Genomic DNA, 17,840 nt, shown 5'->3' with positions numbered 1-17,840 from the left:
AACAAGTGTATGTCAAAGTACCGAATTTATCTTTATTTTGAAAGTCTGGAAATGAGATAAATCATCGTTGTTTGGTGCTGTAGCGCAATTATTGTTTACATTCCGACCAGTCTAACTAGGTAGTACCAATATGTTGGGTGTTGGCTTCACAGCACCATGTACTACCAACAGGCTGTCAGCAATCCAGTGGTTTTCTGGTGCACGATTACCTTGTCAGGTTTAAAAAATGTTCCCACTCCACTTACTTGGGCTGTAAATGATATTAAAATAGATACATTTATTTTGTTTAAATTGTTCTATTAAATTATTTTGTCTTACAACCTAAATTGATCAGTCGCAAATCAGCATCGCTTTTATCAAGGCTGTTTCAAGCTATGGTTTCAAGCGTAGGCACATAAAAGAACAGCATTTCCCATGATGCATTGCGGTTAGCCTTGCTTACGTAAGAGGACGCGACAAAATCTGTTGCTAAACAAACCAAACCAAACTCGGGTAAGCTTAAGGTCGGAAATTTGTTTTAAATTGAATTGAAAAAGTAGACTTGAATTTACTTATTGTCTTTAATGGCTTAGCTACGCTATTTACAAACGTTATTTAATCGTTCTGCGATAGTAGAGGTTTAATTTGGAAAATTGACCGCGTCAAGTGATCGGAGATTGTCTAATCGGCATATTTACATCTTAATTATAACACAATTATAACGTAGAGACTGTTCTAACAGGATTTAGAAAATATAATTTTGTTGCTTCGAACGTAACACTCTCCACTTCCTGCTGCATACAGATATTGTAGTTTAAACATGGAGGTTGGAAAAGCAAAAGAAGAAGAGTCAAAGGAGGACTGCAATCCAACCCAGACCACATCTCCAGCTCCGTGTGAGGCCAAGAAACCCAGCCAGGCTCTGTACGTCCCCAAACAAAGACGCCAGACCACTAAAGACAAAGCCCAGACTCAAGGAGAGGATAAACCAAAACCTAAACCTCGATATACAGACAAGGCACGAAAGAACGCCAAAAACAGGAGGGACAAGGACAAGGTACCCGTTGGACAGGGAGACACACAGAGCGGGGATGTAGAGGAGGAGAGACTGCAGGAGGCAGAGGGAGTGGTTAATGGACAGCAAGAGGCTGAAGCAGCATCCCCTCTGGAGGAAAAAGAAGAAGAAGAGGAGGAGAGCTGGGAAACTTTATTCAATGATGATGGAGACTGTTTGGATCCCCATCTGCTGGAAGAGGTGAGAGCTGATCCGCATGTTCTTCTATTCACTATTGAATAGAACCCTTTTGCTTCTTTTATCTTTTTTTTAAGGTGAGATAATAACACAATAAAAATTAGAATTTGATGCACAATTCTGATTTGATCTGAGTAGTTCTTAAATAAGGACAGAATTGCACACCTCAAATATTTAGGTGATGCGCTCTCAGGCTGAACTTCGATTGATGACTATTGTGCCCCTCATCACAATTCGTACATAATGGGTTTTATATTTCAGCACTGTCCTTTGCCATGAATAGAGCAACTAATTTGAGGTTTTTAGGTACAGTCCTTACTTTTTCTATAGGATTAGAATCAGGGTTTTCAGAAGCATGAATTGTAAACTTTTTTCCTCTTTTTTTTCTGTGTGGGTCAGGGGGAGACCGAGTAGTTTAGTGTTTGAAAAAGAAGCTCAAGCTCAACATACCTACAATGCTCACAGAAGAAAAAAAGTGTTATCTGTCAAAAGTAACAATAATTAAACAATCCTATGAAAAGGAACAAATGAGGGGGAACCGAGTAGTTTAGCGTTTGAAAAAGATGTTCAAGCTCAACATGCCTACAATGCTCACAGATAAAAAAAAAAAAACAGTCTGTCAAAAGTAACAATAATCCTATGAAAAGGAACAAAGGAAAATCAGACATTGCTTTTAAACCATGCTTCATTTTAAAAAAATAAATCAATGTAACTCATGATTTCCTATGGCTAAAGTTGTTGTGTAGTCATTCCGCACTAAAAAAGTTCAGATTTATGATCCAATATATAATCAAAAGAACTTTACATGTTTAGCTTAACTTCAGAGTAACACAGAATCCCAACAAAACTGTCTACTTTCAATCACATTTTCCCATCTCTTATTTTTTTAGCTGTCCTTGAGCGAGGGCAGAAAGAAGAAGTCGATCCAGGAACCTAGATTTGACTACTACAACATGGACTTGGATGATGAAGAAGAAATAGATCTCACAGAGGATGAACTTTCTCATATTGTGGAAATCTACGACTTCCCCACAGAGTTTAAGACGGAAGATCTTGTAAAGTTATTTCAGTGCTATCAGTATGTACAATTCTATCTGTTTGGACCATATTTTGGGAAAAATCTGATAATATTTTGATTGGTACCAATCCTATCTTGTTATTAGAAGTTTGTCCGATATCAGATAAATGAATATCAGGGTTTATCGGCCTGCATCTAAAATCTCCAATACAAGTTAGCAGATAGAAACACTCCACTTCTATCTACCTCTATTTAAAGCTTATGTAACTAATTGCAATATGGGGTCAGTTATCCCCAGATTTTTCGTGACCATTGTTCTCTGTTTAAGTAATGTCACTTGTTCAATTAATTAGCAAAGTAATAAAAGTATATATGACTCTGATTATATTTTATCGGGTCAAAATCGGTCACTACTGAACGCTAAAAGATCTGTACTTTAGCACAAGTGTTAAAGTTCTATCAAACCAACCAGATTGAAACCTACTTTTTGAGTTGGTCTTGGACCGTTTCCCAAAGAAGTCAAATTTAGTTAACTCCTGGTATTAATACAAACTGACCTTAGTCCATACCATCTAAAGGAATCATACTCTTTGGATTTGCAGTGTGTTGCTTAGCAACACTGCTTTCAGGATGGTGCCTTCTCTGCCACCTTTCGAACTGAGAAATAAAATATCTTGGCATCTGCTTTGACTCAAAAATGATTTCACAACTATAATAACAGCAGATGTGCTGCTCACAGGACTCCATTATCGTTTTCCTGCATTTCCAGGTCAGTGCCTCTTGTCATTTCTGGCCAAATGGAGCAATGATTGTTGCTTTCTAGCTCTATTTTCAAGTTATATTTCACTTGAAAAAGCTTCAATGCCAACGCCCCAAAACACCCCCCCACAATAAACAGAAAAAACACCCAAAATAAAGTAAGCTTTGTTCCCAAAGCGGATTAACAAGTGGCCGTAAGGAATTTCCCAGAGTTTTCTTATTTACTTTACTGTTTACTTTTTAAAGTAATATTGGTAGAGGTAATTTTTGCTGTGCTGGTGTTTCTTACTCTGGACTGCTTTGGAAAGTAAAGGTTTTGAAGGAACAGATTCATGGTCTGGTCAACCAAATTGCTTCAAATCATTGGCTTATCATTGCTGCTCTATAGGTGGTCAACAATGCAAGTTGTTAAACTGCCCCTACTCCATGTTTATTTGACAAATGGAGCATTTAATTTATTAGAGTCAGATCTTTTGGATTAAAAACTCTTAGGTTTTCTGAAATGATCAGTACTGGATTCATGTGACTGTTGGTTTGTCTGTTTTCAGACAGAGAGGATTCGACATCAAGTGGATTGATGACAAACATGCCCTAGGTCTCTTCTCCAGCCCCATAGCAGGTCAGTGAAGTTTCACCCCATTTTTAGCACTGGATGGTTGCTAGACATTTCCTCTCTATCACTTTTTTTGGGGCCATTTTATACCCAAACTTTTCAGTACAAAAAAGTCATCTTCCAATGGTAGTTTTGTTTCATCCACACATTAATTCATACCTTCATTTGAGATTTGAAAGACTGGTTGTAACAGGCAATAATTTATCTCTGTTGTAAATTAAATTTGGTGCTTTAACACACTTACTAGTAACAGACCTTTAGTAAGTGTGCTAATAATATTGTTATTTGAGTCTGTTCTGCCATCATATATTTTTTTTTCCTTTTCAGCCCGAGAAGCTCTGAGATCCAAAAACCCACTAATGAAATTAAGACCACTGTCCAAATCCTCCAATGCAACAAAGGCTAAAGCCCGCAGCTGCTCAGGTATGAGTGTACATTACCGTTTCTATTGACACCAGTGGGGTTTAGACAGTTGAAATGAAATAAAACCATGGATTTTATACTGTAAGATTACAATCATAATTTTTATGCCTTTTTGTTCTGTGAAAATTATGCCCTTTAAGCACAGAGCATTTATACAAAGAAGAGGGTAATCAGTTTGTGTAATCTTACCAACATGTGTCAGGTAAAATTGACATTTGTCTAACACATTGATTTACTTAAGGCTTAAGTGTTTTGACTGATTGTAAGCAAAAAACTAAGGTAAAACATCGGTTCAGAGGTTAAAGTGTACTCTTGCTTTTGAGGCTGAAGGAGACAGAGAGAAACTAAAACTGATTAAATCTCTGCAAGACAAAAGAACAACAATAAGTAGAATTAGCCTGACATTTAAAACTGAACACAGTATCTGTGGTAATTTCTGCTAGTACCGTAGCAGGTTTACTGCTGTGCATTTCTAATATACAGGGCTTCACTGCGGACTGCGTTAACGGATGGGAGGAGCTTGAGTTGCATGGAGCTGACTCCCTACCCATGTGAAAAAACTTAACAAATCAGAACCAGAAGCAGATTTATTGCAAAGTGGGATTTGACTTGGTGTTGATGGTGAAGACAACTTAGGTATATATACAGTATACCGAATCTGTAGCTATATCCAATATAAAAAATGCAATATACTATATAAAATATATAGTATATAGCCATTTACTATATACACAGTAGGTTGTGCGTTAATGTAACGCAGGAGGTGTGGAGATGCTACGTTGGTGCACCTTCTACAGTAACAGCTGTTCAAAATGGAACAGCTGTTACTTTCCCAGTCAAACACTAGCCAAATGGCAGCCCTCTTCCCTCCAACACCCAGCGAAATCCCCTCCAACTTCCAGCCACTGGAGTGATGCCCTCTTGCATATTCTTTTTACTCTAACTCAACCATTTCACTGAATTATATAATCTGACCAGGAGATGGCGCTTCCGTTTAGATCTTAATGTCGACAAATCATGACAGAAATAATATTTTAGTACAAATATTGATGTTTAAAAAGGAATTGTAGGGGACCAGCCAAGAACTAGCCAAGGGCCCATCAAGGAAAGTGGGGAAATTTTGAATGGCTACTACTGTGGGTCCTGAACGAGGGATTGAGAGAGGCAGTGACAGTGTCACGGGGTCTCCTTGTTAAGGCTGGTAGCGACTGGGAAAAAATTGTTCTTGTGGCATTAGATTTTGGTCCTGATGGACCGCAGCCTCCTGCCACAGGCAAGTGACTGAAATAGTTTGTGGCTGGGGTGCGAGATATCCGCCACAATCTTCCCTGCACGCCTCACAGTCCTGTAGGCGTACAGATCCTGGAGAGATGGAAGATTGCAGCCAATCACCTTCTCTGCAGACAGGACGACACGCTGTAGCCTACCCTTGTACTTGGCATCGGCACCAGCGTGCTGGATGGTGATGGAAGAGGTGAGGATGGACTCAATAATGGAGGAGTGGAAGTGCACAATTAGTGTACTTGGCAGGTTACATTTTTCCAGCCGCTGTAGGAAGTACATCCTGTGCTGAGCTTTCTTGTTGAGGGAGTTGATGTTCAGCTCCCACTTTAGGTCCTGTGAAATTATATTTCCAAGGAACGTCACAACAATAACCGTTCCCTGATTGGTTGATGCAACACGATTTCACAGGAAAGTTCAATTTTTCAACTTCAGCTCTCTCCCCACGCTATGCTGCTGTTTAACAACGGCACACATCTCTCAAGCAGCACACGGTGAGTAGTGACTGCTCTTCTCTGCACCGTTTGCATTGGGATACTATGGGACACCACGTCTTTGTGAATGCACCTTTATAGACAGTATCTTAATTTGTGTGATTTGTCAGATTCTCTACAGTTAACCCTTCATTTGCTTCAAGTACCTCAAAGCAATAATGAAATGGAAATGTTTTTCCAACTTAAATTTCCAAAAAGACGGTACAATTGTTTTTTTGGGGGGGAATTCCCTGTTTAGTTTAACCAGGGATGCTCGCTCTATAATTCTGGATCCTTTGACCCCAGGATCATGATAAGCTGCAACTGACAGTTTGTGTACGAACTGCTTTTTTTATTGCCATAAATGTCTCTCCACAGTATGTACATTTCAATTCACTGTTCTTTTAATTCTAAGAATACCTCCTGCCTGCTAAAGAGCGACCTCAGACAAGTGCAGCACTGGCTCGGAAGCTTGTCATCGGAGCACTCGGTATGAAGAGCAACTTAACAAAGGAGCAGCGAGAGGCAGAGAGAAAGAAACTCCAACAGGCCAAAGGTATACAGACACATTAGATGTATCTTTTTTTGGTGATATGGTTTGGAAAAGAAAAACTAAACAAAAAAAAATTCTTTCTACCTTTATCATAAAAAAAAAAAAAAAAACACTTCTTGAATTCCTATTTTGACAATATCTCCAACTCCCCGTTAGAGCCTTTATATCAAATAAATTATATCAGATAAGGAGCAAACCCCTCCCTTTACCTGAAAGGATCAATGCCTGCACTAGAGAGTTTCCTCCACAAGAGGGAGCTACTTGAACAGCAGAAAGTTGCAAACTGACGCCAAGAGAAATCCATCAGTTGCCATGCACATCACTGCAGCTCTATAATCAGCACAGCAGTCCTTTTCCTTCATGAAGGGAACATAAGTATATAGGCACAGTAAACCACAGCTACAGTCCAACGAACAGTCAGTTCAGGAAGCAGAGGTCCGGACTGCAGCAAGCTAAAAAAAGCTTCTTTCTTCACAGCATAAGGCACACCACCATGCTCTGTATTTAAGATCTGCAAATGCACAGTAAATGTGAGTACAGGACAGCGTCATGTGTTAAACAGTATGTTCTTGGAAGTGATACCACATATAAAAAATAAAAAAAACCCAGAAACTAACTGTTTACTATTGGCTCCCCAGTCTTTCACCGCTGCTTAAATCCCTACTTGTGGTAAAAACGGATGTATATTTAGACCAATGATTCACCTTCACTAGATTCTTCTTTGTGTGTATAGATGCTTCCACGTCTTCATTTGTATAACATGTCTGCATGTGATTTACCTTTCAGAGCAAAAGCGCCTGGCGGCCAGACAAAGGGAAGATGCTTGGGATGGAAAGTGAATAATGAATGGACCTTTTTTTTTTTTTTAATAGAAAAAAGCTACTTAAACTTGAACTTCAGCTCTGTTTGTCTTGTCTGAGCCAGTACTGGTTGGAGCAAATATCAGGATTCATATATATCTGTGTTAAGCACGGACACCCCTGAGTTTCAAATGATTTGAAATATATTTCTGTCCTAATACAAAGCTTTTATCTTCGTCTTTAATTTTATCACTGTAAAAAAATTCTAACTTCATTTAATGAAGGCACTGTTGAATTGGATATAAGCCAGGTTGGTTATATTCACATTTCAGTGTCTTGTATCATTCATACCTGCTTTGTTTTTTCTTTCCTGTTTTTTAAAGCCCGTCTACAAGTCTTTTTTTTTTATGAATTGTATTTGAATGGGTTCAAAATTCATGTCTCCCTTTTTTGGAAGCTTGACGAATGAAAGACCTATTTAATGTTTTTTTCAAACACTGAAGTGTAAGATTATGAATTGCTACCTGAACCATTAAAAATTAAGTACAGTCCCAGCTCAAGTTTGAAATGTTTTATTTTTCTTTTCTAGCTGAGAAGATAATACTTGAAAGAAAAAAGTGAGAAGATGGAAGGAAAAGACACTTACCGGTAACATTTTTTCTCAAATGAAAATCTGACAAATGAGGTGTGTAATCCAATTCTGCCCTTTTATGAGTCAGTACTTTGTTAAAGCTTCCCCTCGTTGTAGCTCAACCTGTTAATCTCATGTGTTGACATATTTTTTTATTATTATTTGTATAAGTTTTTTTATTACTTTTTAAGTCTTTCCACAGTTTCCCAAATAAATTAAAGACTATAAATGAAGGTTTAACATGGCTATCCTTTGATCCAAACCATTTCACTGTAGCTGTGGAGTGTATGTTTATGGTTATTGTCCTGCTGTGAGGAGAACACCAGACCCAGTTGCAGCCTGTTACAAGTTTTATTTCAGAATCAACCTGGGTTTAACTTTATCCATCTTCCCATCAAACCTAGTCAGCTTCTCTTTGTTGAAGAGAAGCTTCCCCGCATTATAATGCTGCCACCATCATTTGAAGGTGTATTCCAAAGTTACCATGGGCCTTGTTGCTGCCTCTCAGATTGTTCTATACCAAACCAATCAGTTTGATGAAGTTCAAAGTAAACAGGTCAAATATAAATGTACATATCTGGTTCTAGCTTTTGTATTTTAAGAATAATGTATAAAAAATGCTTTTTGCTGTTAGCTAAAATTTCTGAACAATTACCAATTTTTGTTTACTGTCATGTAAAATCCCATTTCAGAAATACTCCATTGGTCCTGAACAGAAATTGAATGTACTTGATTGAGAAAAGGTTAAATGGAGTGGGAATAATAATTCTGCCATGTACCGTCTGATTCCCCCATTTATTTAAGGAAAGTTTTCTTTTTTGAGAGAACTAAACATTAGGTAAAAACCTAGTTTCAAACCCTAACCTTTAACAATATATATACCTGATTCTATCCTAAACTAAATTCCCAGCTTAGTCCTAAACCTCAACCCGAAACCCAGGAAGAGAACTTTACCTCATGGGGACCAGTCAGGTACCCGTCAGTCCCCACCATGTAGCATGAACCTGGGAAATTAACCTTAAACTATCCCCACAAGGTCCCAAATACATGGCAACACACACTCACCTCCTGAATTGGAGCATGTTCTGGCAGCTTCAGACCAACACCTCCTCTGCGGTTTCGTCTAGCTGACCACAGACCATGTGGCACTGCCGCTCACTCACTTCCTATACCCGAAATGATGTGTAAAAGCTGTAGATTTGTCCTTTACTCTCAGGGCGCCTCTATATGTTGTAAAACTAAATTTAAAGTGTTAACTTCACTCTGTGTTGAAATGTAAAACATAAAAAGAAAAATAATTCTGTTATGTTCCTTTTAGTTGCCTATTTGTTTCAAATATGAAATCCCCCCAGTTATGCAAAAACTGATGTTAGAAACTCATCATTTTGGTGACAGTGTGCTGTGCTGATCTTACTGTAGAAAGCAAAATTAAACGCCGCAGCTTCTAAAGAGTAATCATTATACACTCCTTAAAAAGCAATGCTTTAAGGAAAGTTTTTGTGGGAGAACTAATCATAGTATTTTAGATTTCAAGTTGCTTCAAATGGATGATATTTTATCGTCATGATCTTGTTTCTGCTGAGGTGTTAAAAATTTAAACTGTGATTCCAATCTGTTGGACCATGGACTTTCTGATTTTTAAGAGACTTTCAACTGCTTTTAAAGGATAAGGAACATGCAGTTTTTATACATTTCTGCTCAACATATGTCTGCATTTTGAATTAATAAAAAAAAAAAAGTAATACAATAGCATTGTTGTATTAATATAAAACAAAATAAAGAAAATAAAACCAGTATTCCTTGCACTTTTATTCACTCCCCACAATGAGATTAGCTGCAGCATACTGATTTAAACATTGCAGATAAACTGAAGTAAAAACTAATAAAATATTTCAGCTGAGCACTTTTAGATACAAGTTTGTAACATTATTTGGGATTATTAGTTTTGTTTTATAGTTCCAACAGAGAAAATGACTTATAATAATTTTGTTTTTTCAGTCTGATTCAGGAAAAACTAAATCTTATTTTAGAAGGATATCGACTATAATCACAGGCTTGAAACATTTCAATTATTGATAATAATAGAACAATAGAATGTCATTTTTTTAGGAAAAGAGTTTGGAAATTGCTGCCTTCAGAGATAGAGTTTTCTTATGTTTAGTAAATTGGCAAACCATATCATGGCATCTCTGTTTTGTTGATCTAAACATCTCATGTGTTCAAAAGTACTTAAAAATCAAATCCATCAAATCTTCTACGAAGGCCTCTGAGTTTTTCTTTAGAATATTAGTGAAAATCGTAAAAACATTATGAACTCAGCTTAGCGGAGAATCCCAGTCAGGGATAAAGTTGATGAGAACTTCAAAGGAGAGTTAGGATATACAACCAAATGCCAAATTTGAGACATTTTGCAGAGCAATGTTCAATTCACCATCTGCAAAATTCAAGATTCCCAACCTGAAAATCCATATATATATATATATATCCGTAAATATCGTATATAACCTAGAGAAGCAGAAGAAATGACTTACAGTAAGAACAGAAAGGGGGAAAAAAAGACAGAAATTTGGACAAATATGTTACTTCAGAGTTACACAGCCTTGGTAGGAAATCTAATAGATATATTGATAGATAGACTTAATTTCAGAGTCATGGTCCAGTAAATATATAAAATAAGAATAAAACAATAAAATTAAAAAAGAATAATTGAATCAAATTAGACTTATATACAGGGCAAATCAGCTAATTAAAACTGTTAGAGGCTAAAAAAGACTGAGGAGTGGAAAAGATGTACAGTTTCCAGAATGACAGCACTCCTAAATATACAGTCAGAGCTATAATGAAATGATTAAATTAAAGCATTTACACATCTTAGAACTGGAATAGACCCAAAACCAACTGGAAATGTGAGGCAAGACTTAAACCCTAGTATTTACGAATACTCTCCATCCAATCTGGGCTAGACCTACATTCTAAGAAAGATGGATAAATTATACATTTCGTTATGTGCAAAGCTGGCAGAAAGATACTCTAAAACACTCGGAGCTACTCAAGTTCTTATTCCTTAAGATAATTAGAAAAAGGGCTGCTGATTAGATTATGTCTGTGGTGAAAGAGTGAAATTCATGAATAGAAAGCTAAAGGGGAAGGAAAGTACAGCTTTACTTGAGGGCCCATCTCCTCAGATAGCATCTCCTAACTTAGCATTAGTGTCTTGAAGATAGCCAGGGTTCTGGTAGGTAGATTATTCTACATTCAAGAAACAACACATTGAAACATCTGGATCGTCTTCTGTAGAATATGCTTCCCTACATATTTTTAGTCAACCTCCTTGTTTGTTGTTGTCTTTGGTTTAGCGACATGCAGAGAGCAGCTTTTCTTTTTGTCAACCATCATCGTGTGAGATCTGAGCCCTGCCCACAATGTCATGCTTTTTATTGCGGCTTCACAAGGAGGTGATATACCACAGAGCAGTGTGCTGAGAGACTCATGCAATCATTAGATTAACAACACAGACATAAAACACTTCTGAGCAAGTGGTGGGAACAAGTGCAAGCTCTGCTCTGCATAGAAATGTGTTTCATAAGGCAAATGAAATGAGGTAGGGTCTAAATAAAGGAATAATCTCATGCACCAGCGCACTAACTGACCCCCAGAGAAGGGGTAATGTTGTGTATCCTAGCAGCAACACTCAGGTCTACTTTACATCATCTGACTTGCTGAAATCTGAAAGGTAAAACTTTGCATTAATTGTGGTATTTCTGTCGAAGTACTTTAATATAAATATTTTATTAATATTAGTAGAAATATTTTATTCTTTTTTTTTCTTTGGTTACAGCACAAGGGCACAAAAAAAACACCATAGAATTGTATCTATAGTAATTTTAAAGTATGGGGTGTTCTAAGGCAACCTGTAATTTGATATTCAATATTTATGCTAGCAATACTTATACATTCCAGTGATATAAATAAACCAACACAGAAAAAATTGTATTTGAAACTTTTTTGTAAAAATCACATAAACTATCTTAGTGCCTGAAGAAGGGAATAAATAATGACACCCACACAAATATATTTGTTAATCGTTGCTTACTGAAACATTTGCAAACACTATCATTGCTGATTTTTAAGTTGTCTTAACTTGTTTAAGCTTTAGATTTTTAATTTGGGTGCCTCTGAGTGTAAGCATTGAAGGCTATTGTTGCTGTTTGGTCATTAACCATGCTAATAATTTTGGATATTGAAGACCAATGTCTTGGCTGCATGGTGACTCAGTGGGTAGCACTCTTGCCTTGCAGTAAGAAGGTTGTGGGTTTAATTACTGGCCTCGGGTCTTTCTGCATGGAGTTTGCATGTTCTCCCTGTTCATGCCCTCGTTTTCTGCAGGTACTCCGGCTTCCTCCCACAGTCCAAAAACATGACTGTTGGGTTAATTGGCTTCTCTACCTTGTAGAGTGTGTGTGTGCATGGTTGTGTGTCTCTGTATTGCCCTTTGGTAGACTTGCGACCTGTCCAGGGTGTACCCCTCCTCTCGCTCATAGACTGCCAGAGATAGTCACCTGCCCCACTGCAACCCTGACAAGGACTAATGGTGAGAAGATGGATGGATCGGACCAATGTCCATACTGATATTAACTGTTATAATTGGTGTAAAAGGATGCAGTTTTTCCTCTTCTGTTGGACTCTCCTCTTCAATTTCTGCAAACCCCATTCTCGTAAGACACTCTGACAGGGACATGCTATCCTGCCCCCCCACTGTGGGACAATGTAGCTGCTTCATGTTTTTGTTATCCGCTTTTAAGGGCTGATCCTGCTGCTTATCAAACAATATTGTGTGCACAACCTTCAATTTTATAATTATCCAACAAGACAGGCTGCTCATTTTTAATTACCTTTGCACAGAACTACTTGTTTTCAATATCACATCAGATATCATGGGGCAAAATCTTGGAACAAATTAATACATATGGTTGCAACACTGATAACATTGTCTGGATATAGGCATGGCCTAAAGTTATAGCTCTTGCATGAGCATTTGCTGGGTTTGCTGCAATTGACTGGCTCTGTAATGTTTTGTGAATGTTGTGTATTACAGTGGATTTTTTGTTGTCGTTTTTACTTTGGGTGGGATGTTGATAAGCTTCATTGGCCTCCCTTGTATATTTTTTGTTTTTATTGTATCTTTTTAAAATACATATACTTTTAAGATGATTTTTCTTGTTCAAATGAATAAATCAAAATCCCAGGCCATACACATCAAAGAGACCCCATGAATAAAAACCATTCAGGCCAAAGAATCAAAAATCTGCAGACTGATCAAAGTCTAAGTGGATCTGGTGGCTAACACTGTAGTCAAATATCTGCAAAAACAGAACAATCTGCAACATTTTTCTCTAAGTTTACAGGAATCTTTGAGATGCCTGAGACTAGAGTGAAGCAGCTGCAGGCCTTTACAGTTGTGTAAGACAAGCTAACAAGATATGTTAGATGTATGCCATGCTGACCAGTTTTGATCCTTTGTTTATAAAGGTAAAACAAAATTGACTTCACAAATGGTTTAAATAGTAATATAACTCATATGCTAATCACATTTGATTACTAAAATATGACCAATCCTTTTAGAGAGTCCCCTTGTTTCTGCTAGCTATAGGCTTAATTAAAAAGGGTTAAGACCAATTCATTGATTTCTGATGAAGCAAATCATTTAATAAAATATAATTTTACCAAATGAAGTTTAATTTATCTCCTAGATTTACATTGCCAATTGAACAAATTCCAACTGCCTTAAATTAATTAAAAGCTAAAGACTTGATTACAACCTCTTTAACATAAAACTTGGTTCTCAAACCTATAATCCATGCTGAACTGTGATATAGAATAGAAAATAAAATCCCTTTATTGTCCAACAATGGGGAAATTGTGGTGTAAAAGCTGATTTTGGTGATATCACTGCGTAACTGTATTGTTTATGGTTTTCAAACATGTTTTCCTTCTTTGAGTACCTTCTTAGCTTAGTTTAGTTGAGTTTTTTAGTTTGGACTTCAGACTTGGGGCTGAATAATTTTTGCTAATAAAGTCCTACATTTTGAAGTTATTCTATATATGTGCAGAGTTATCTGTTTGACCATGATTAACACATTCTATGAAGTTAAATGTGTTGTTTTATCAACGCCTTCTCACACCTGAATATTATCTGATTAAAATAAAAACATATCTACCACATATATATATATATATATATATATATATATATATATATATATATATATATATATATATATATATATATATATATATATATATATATATATATATATATACAGCTTTTTCTATGTGTTTCTTTATTAAAATTTCAGCTGGCAGTTGCAGGCTCTGCCCATAAATAACCAGTACTGAAATGATCAGAGATTTTGTCAATCTGACTTTTATTTTGTCACTACTGTTATCAAGTACTTTGAAACGTGATGTCTTGGTACAACCAGATCTCATGTTGTTCCCTTGTCTTTAACAAGGAAAAATCTAACAAAATGGAAGTAGTTGTCATAATAAAATTATCAATACAAACAAGTTTCAACCTTAAAGTACATTAAAATTCTGCATAAATTAAAGACCTGAAGAACAATAGTTGAGAGAGGTAATATAAGACTGTACATGACAATACATTTGCAATACATTACAGTATTTATTTAAACAGAAGCAAAATAGCACCATGAGATGAAATAAAATGTAATTGAAAATAAAATATAGAAAAACACACAGTCCTAACAGTAAATCCTGGAAGCTGTCAGCTGGACAGTGAATGTTCTTAAGGTCCATTGTTACCTGGGTAAATATGCTGACAATCAGTTGATCCATGATAGTTTCTCCTCATATGCCTTCATATCAATACTTTCAACTGTGATTATGATTTTAAATGAGGCATTAACATTTGTTAAAATAACAAGACATGTATTCAAAAGTTGTAAACTGTTTTTATCACAAATCATGGTCCAGCTTTTGTCTCGTTTTCCTCCTTTTCTCGTCCTACATTTGTTCTTTATTTCTGTATAATTTCCAAACAAAATGATAATCTTCTCTCTATCTTCTTCCCTATCTATCACATGATCCTAAACAGCAATTTCTGTCCTTTCCTTCCTCCCTCTTTTTTCCCTTTTTCCTCAGCTCTTTGTTTTATTAACTTTCATTCACTCTTCATTACCAGACTTCTGAGGTCTGGAGAAATGTTGTACAGTTCTTAAATGTTCCCTAATTCACAAGAAGTTATTGGAAAGTTGATGCTGGTGGTCAAACAAGTCCTCCTCTTCAGCGCTGTAGGCATCAGCTGATGAGAAAAAGAAAAACATAAGAAGAAAACAATTATTTAAAACTCTTTGACAGATGGGGATGGGGTATCATGAGCAACAAGCAGCATTACCTGCATGGCAGCGGAAGAGGTAAACTCGTGCTCCATCGTACTTGCACCTGCAGCGCATCACATTGTTTTGGAAATCAGACTCAGCCATGTCCAGGGTAGGGTTCACTTCAACCTAGAGACGAGAGGAGGAAACAGTGAGTTGCTGGATGAGTACAATAAATAAATTCATGAGTTGTTATATTCCAATACAAAATTATATTTCCTCGCAAAAGTATCGATAATCCTTGAACTTTTCCTCATCTGGCTAACATCTTCTATCTGAATACAAAGTGAGGCATACTTGTGAAAAACACAATAGTTTTGAAATTGACTACCTGATGAAAATTTTGAATTTTAGTTTGTATACATTTGTCTCCTGTATGCCATGAGGCTTTACAATGTTCTCAAACAAACAAATGAAGCCTTCAAAGACCAGCTGGATTTATGGTAAGTCTATAGAAAATTGCACAAAAACTCCACAGGCTAAAATTAATTTGTGCTGTTCTACAAGATAATATCCCACGAAAATATATCTGTGATTTTCACGTAATGTGAAAATATTTAACGAGGAGTTCAGATTGGTGGTGAGACCTGTGGATTTGAGGTTGATGGATATGTGGAATAAAAGAAATATGGATTTCTCTATGGGGATCAATGACTTCTTCAAGGCTCCCTGGTCACATAGAAAAACATGTTCAGCTGTAGACCCAAATAAGAAGAAAACACTGCATATGGTGTCTCTTGAAAAAAAAACAAAAAAAAAAAAAAATTGGAACACGCTCTCTTTTTCAGACAGTTATGAAACTAGAGCCCGTCGGACAGAAAAGCCACAGGATTATTGTTTTCTGCTTTTCTATATGGCATCTGATGTATAAACTCAGGCAATGAATGACATCACTTTCCACGGTTATCTCTGCACAGAGGAAAAAGGGGGGAAAAAGCCCAGAGATGCAGATGATGGTTTAGAGTTTGCAGTCTATCATTAGACTGCCGCCATGGTTGGTTGCCATGGTGGCTTGTTTTCCACTCTGTCTGTCTGCCTCCCATATATAAGAAAAGCACACAAATGAATTTTCCTGATGCACACATCAAACAGATAACCCGACCACATATTCATTAAAGCGGCCCAGTTTTATTTATTTCTTTTACGTACCGTTTAAAATGTGCGGTTTTATTTATATTTACAGCTTCAGATTCTGGGTTAAAAATATTCATAACTGCTATTCTTTTTACTACCTTTCAGTCAGCATTTAGTGTCATAACCTCCGTCTGTATGTGCATATGCTGCAAGTTGAGACTTGAGAGGGTTTTCAGATAAATCTTTATAGCCTTGGTGTAAAACACATCAACTTTGTGGCAGTTTATGCTTTCTTAAAAGCTGTTGTAATAATGTGAAACAAAGGGCCCACAAGCAATTTTAAGGGACAATGAAAGGCCTGTTTGCGTAAAAGACTGAGCGGTTATAGTGCTGATCTTTTAGATACAGGCCCAATCAGGGGCAATAGAGCTGAGGTGGACATGACTCATCAGTGTAAATGTATGGTGCTTAAAGTGGCTGCCCGGTAAAGTCACCGAAAAACCCAGCTGAATGAAAGATGAGACAGATTTTGGCCTTCCCTCAGTCTCTCACGCTCTACAGTCACACCGCCATTGCCACCACAAGAATATTGCTGGGTCATAAAGTTAGGGCAACCCTTGTGATATAAAGTATATCTCACAGACTTTCTGGAGCTACATGTGCACAAGTACAAGCCTGATTTAAACATTTTGATTTCAACTCAAACAACCAGAAAAACAAAGACAAACTGTAAACACCGTCCTGCTGATGCTGCTGGAATAAATAGAACAAACGACAGAGATGCAAGAGGGATGACTATGTCACCGCAGCAGATTGGGTGTCTTTGGTATAGAGAGGGAAGATGTGGACAAGCTCACGTTTCAACCTGTAATGTGCTGACTGGGTTTTTTTTTTTTGACTGCCAGTAGGTTTGTTCTTTCCATAAAGGGCGGACTAACAGTAGGTCTGCTTTCTATATAAATCTAGACTAAATTTACTTTCCCTAAACACGCACACACCCTTTAAGCTGCATTACTGCTGTACACCTGAATGACTGGAAACTCAGCCAACTGCCATTTAGCTAAAATTACAGCCTATTATTGCAGCTTTTATCTTGTGTGCCTTCAGATGTTGAAACAAAAACTCCTCACTTGAAGTTTTTGCTTGTTGACTTTCATGTCTGATGAAGGAGCTTGCTACCAAAACCATTAATGATTTTTCAGCAAGTAGAATAAATATGGATTTTGAGTTGAACTTAGCAATTCGAGTTGATAGCAAATATTTCCCCAGTGCTAGTGGGGTGAATGGATGGAAGCTTGCAACCCATGTGCAAAGGTTTTAGTCCTCGATGAAGCTGTCACAGGTTCAAGCTGCTGCCTGGTCACCTTTGCCACATGTTTTTCTTCTCTCTGTTTAATCCCATTTCCCGTCTACTTGAAAAAATAAAAATAAAAGCCAATTGAACTAAAAAAAAAGATTATTAATATAAAGATGGATGGATGGATGGTGGATGGATTGGTGATGCATGTATGTATGTATGGATGGATGGATGGATGGATGGATGGATGGATGGATGGATGGATGGATGGATGGATGGATGGATGGATG

At 37.0% G+C, this 17,840-nt stretch overlaps 2 protein-coding genes across 3 annotated transcripts in view; one reads left to right on the top strand and one right to left on the bottom strand.

Annotated features, from left to right (window-relative positions):
• The first annotated feature begins 431 nt into the window (after positions 1 to 431).
• On the top strand, positions 432 to 7,722 carry r3hcc1l (R3H domain and coiled-coil containing 1 like). Of its 2 annotated transcripts, none has more exons than XM_015371207.1 (7): positions 432 to 492; positions 784 to 1,234; positions 2,122 to 2,309; positions 3,557 to 3,627; positions 3,949 to 4,044; positions 6,214 to 6,354; positions 7,138 to 7,722. In XM_015371207.1, exons 2-7 carry the CDS (start codon positions 800 to 802, stop codon positions 7,188 to 7,190), a joined length of 984 nt encoding a protein of 327 aa, XP_015226693.1. In that variant the 5' UTR covers positions 432 to 492; positions 784 to 799; the 3' UTR covers positions 7,191 to 7,722. The 2 variants fall into 2 exon arrangements, with proteins under 2 accessions (XP_015226693.1, XP_015226694.1); XM_015371208.1 differs by having other exon boundaries at positions 460 to 503.
• A 6,723-nt stretch (positions 7,723 to 14,445) lies between these two features.
• Positions 14,446 to 17,840, bottom strand: part of LOC107082485 (lysyl oxidase homolog 4-like) — a 25,225-nt gene continuing 21,830 nt past the window's right edge. The window contains exons 14-15 of the mRNA XM_015371189.1: positions 15,197 to 15,308; positions 14,446 to 15,103 (exon numbers count right to left, since the gene is read on the bottom strand). Of these exons, the coding sequence (XP_015226675.1) occupies positions 15,033 to 15,103; positions 15,197 to 15,308 (183 nt within the window). The 3' untranslated portion in view covers positions 14,446 to 15,032. The remainder of the gene's footprint in view (positions 15,104 to 15,196; positions 15,309 to 17,840) is intronic.

This window comes from Cyprinodon variegatus, unplaced genomic scaffold (genome assembly GCF_000732505.1).
Source record: "Cyprinodon variegatus isolate N-32 unplaced genomic scaffold, C_variegatus-1.0 Scaffold54, whole genome shotgun sequence".
In the NCBI taxonomy this organism is placed as follows: domain Eukaryota; kingdom Metazoa; phylum Chordata; class Actinopteri; order Cyprinodontiformes; family Cyprinodontidae; genus Cyprinodon; species Cyprinodon variegatus.
The sequence above is the reverse complement of the archived record's forward strand: the minus strand, read 5'-3'. Positions and strand labels throughout refer to the sequence as shown.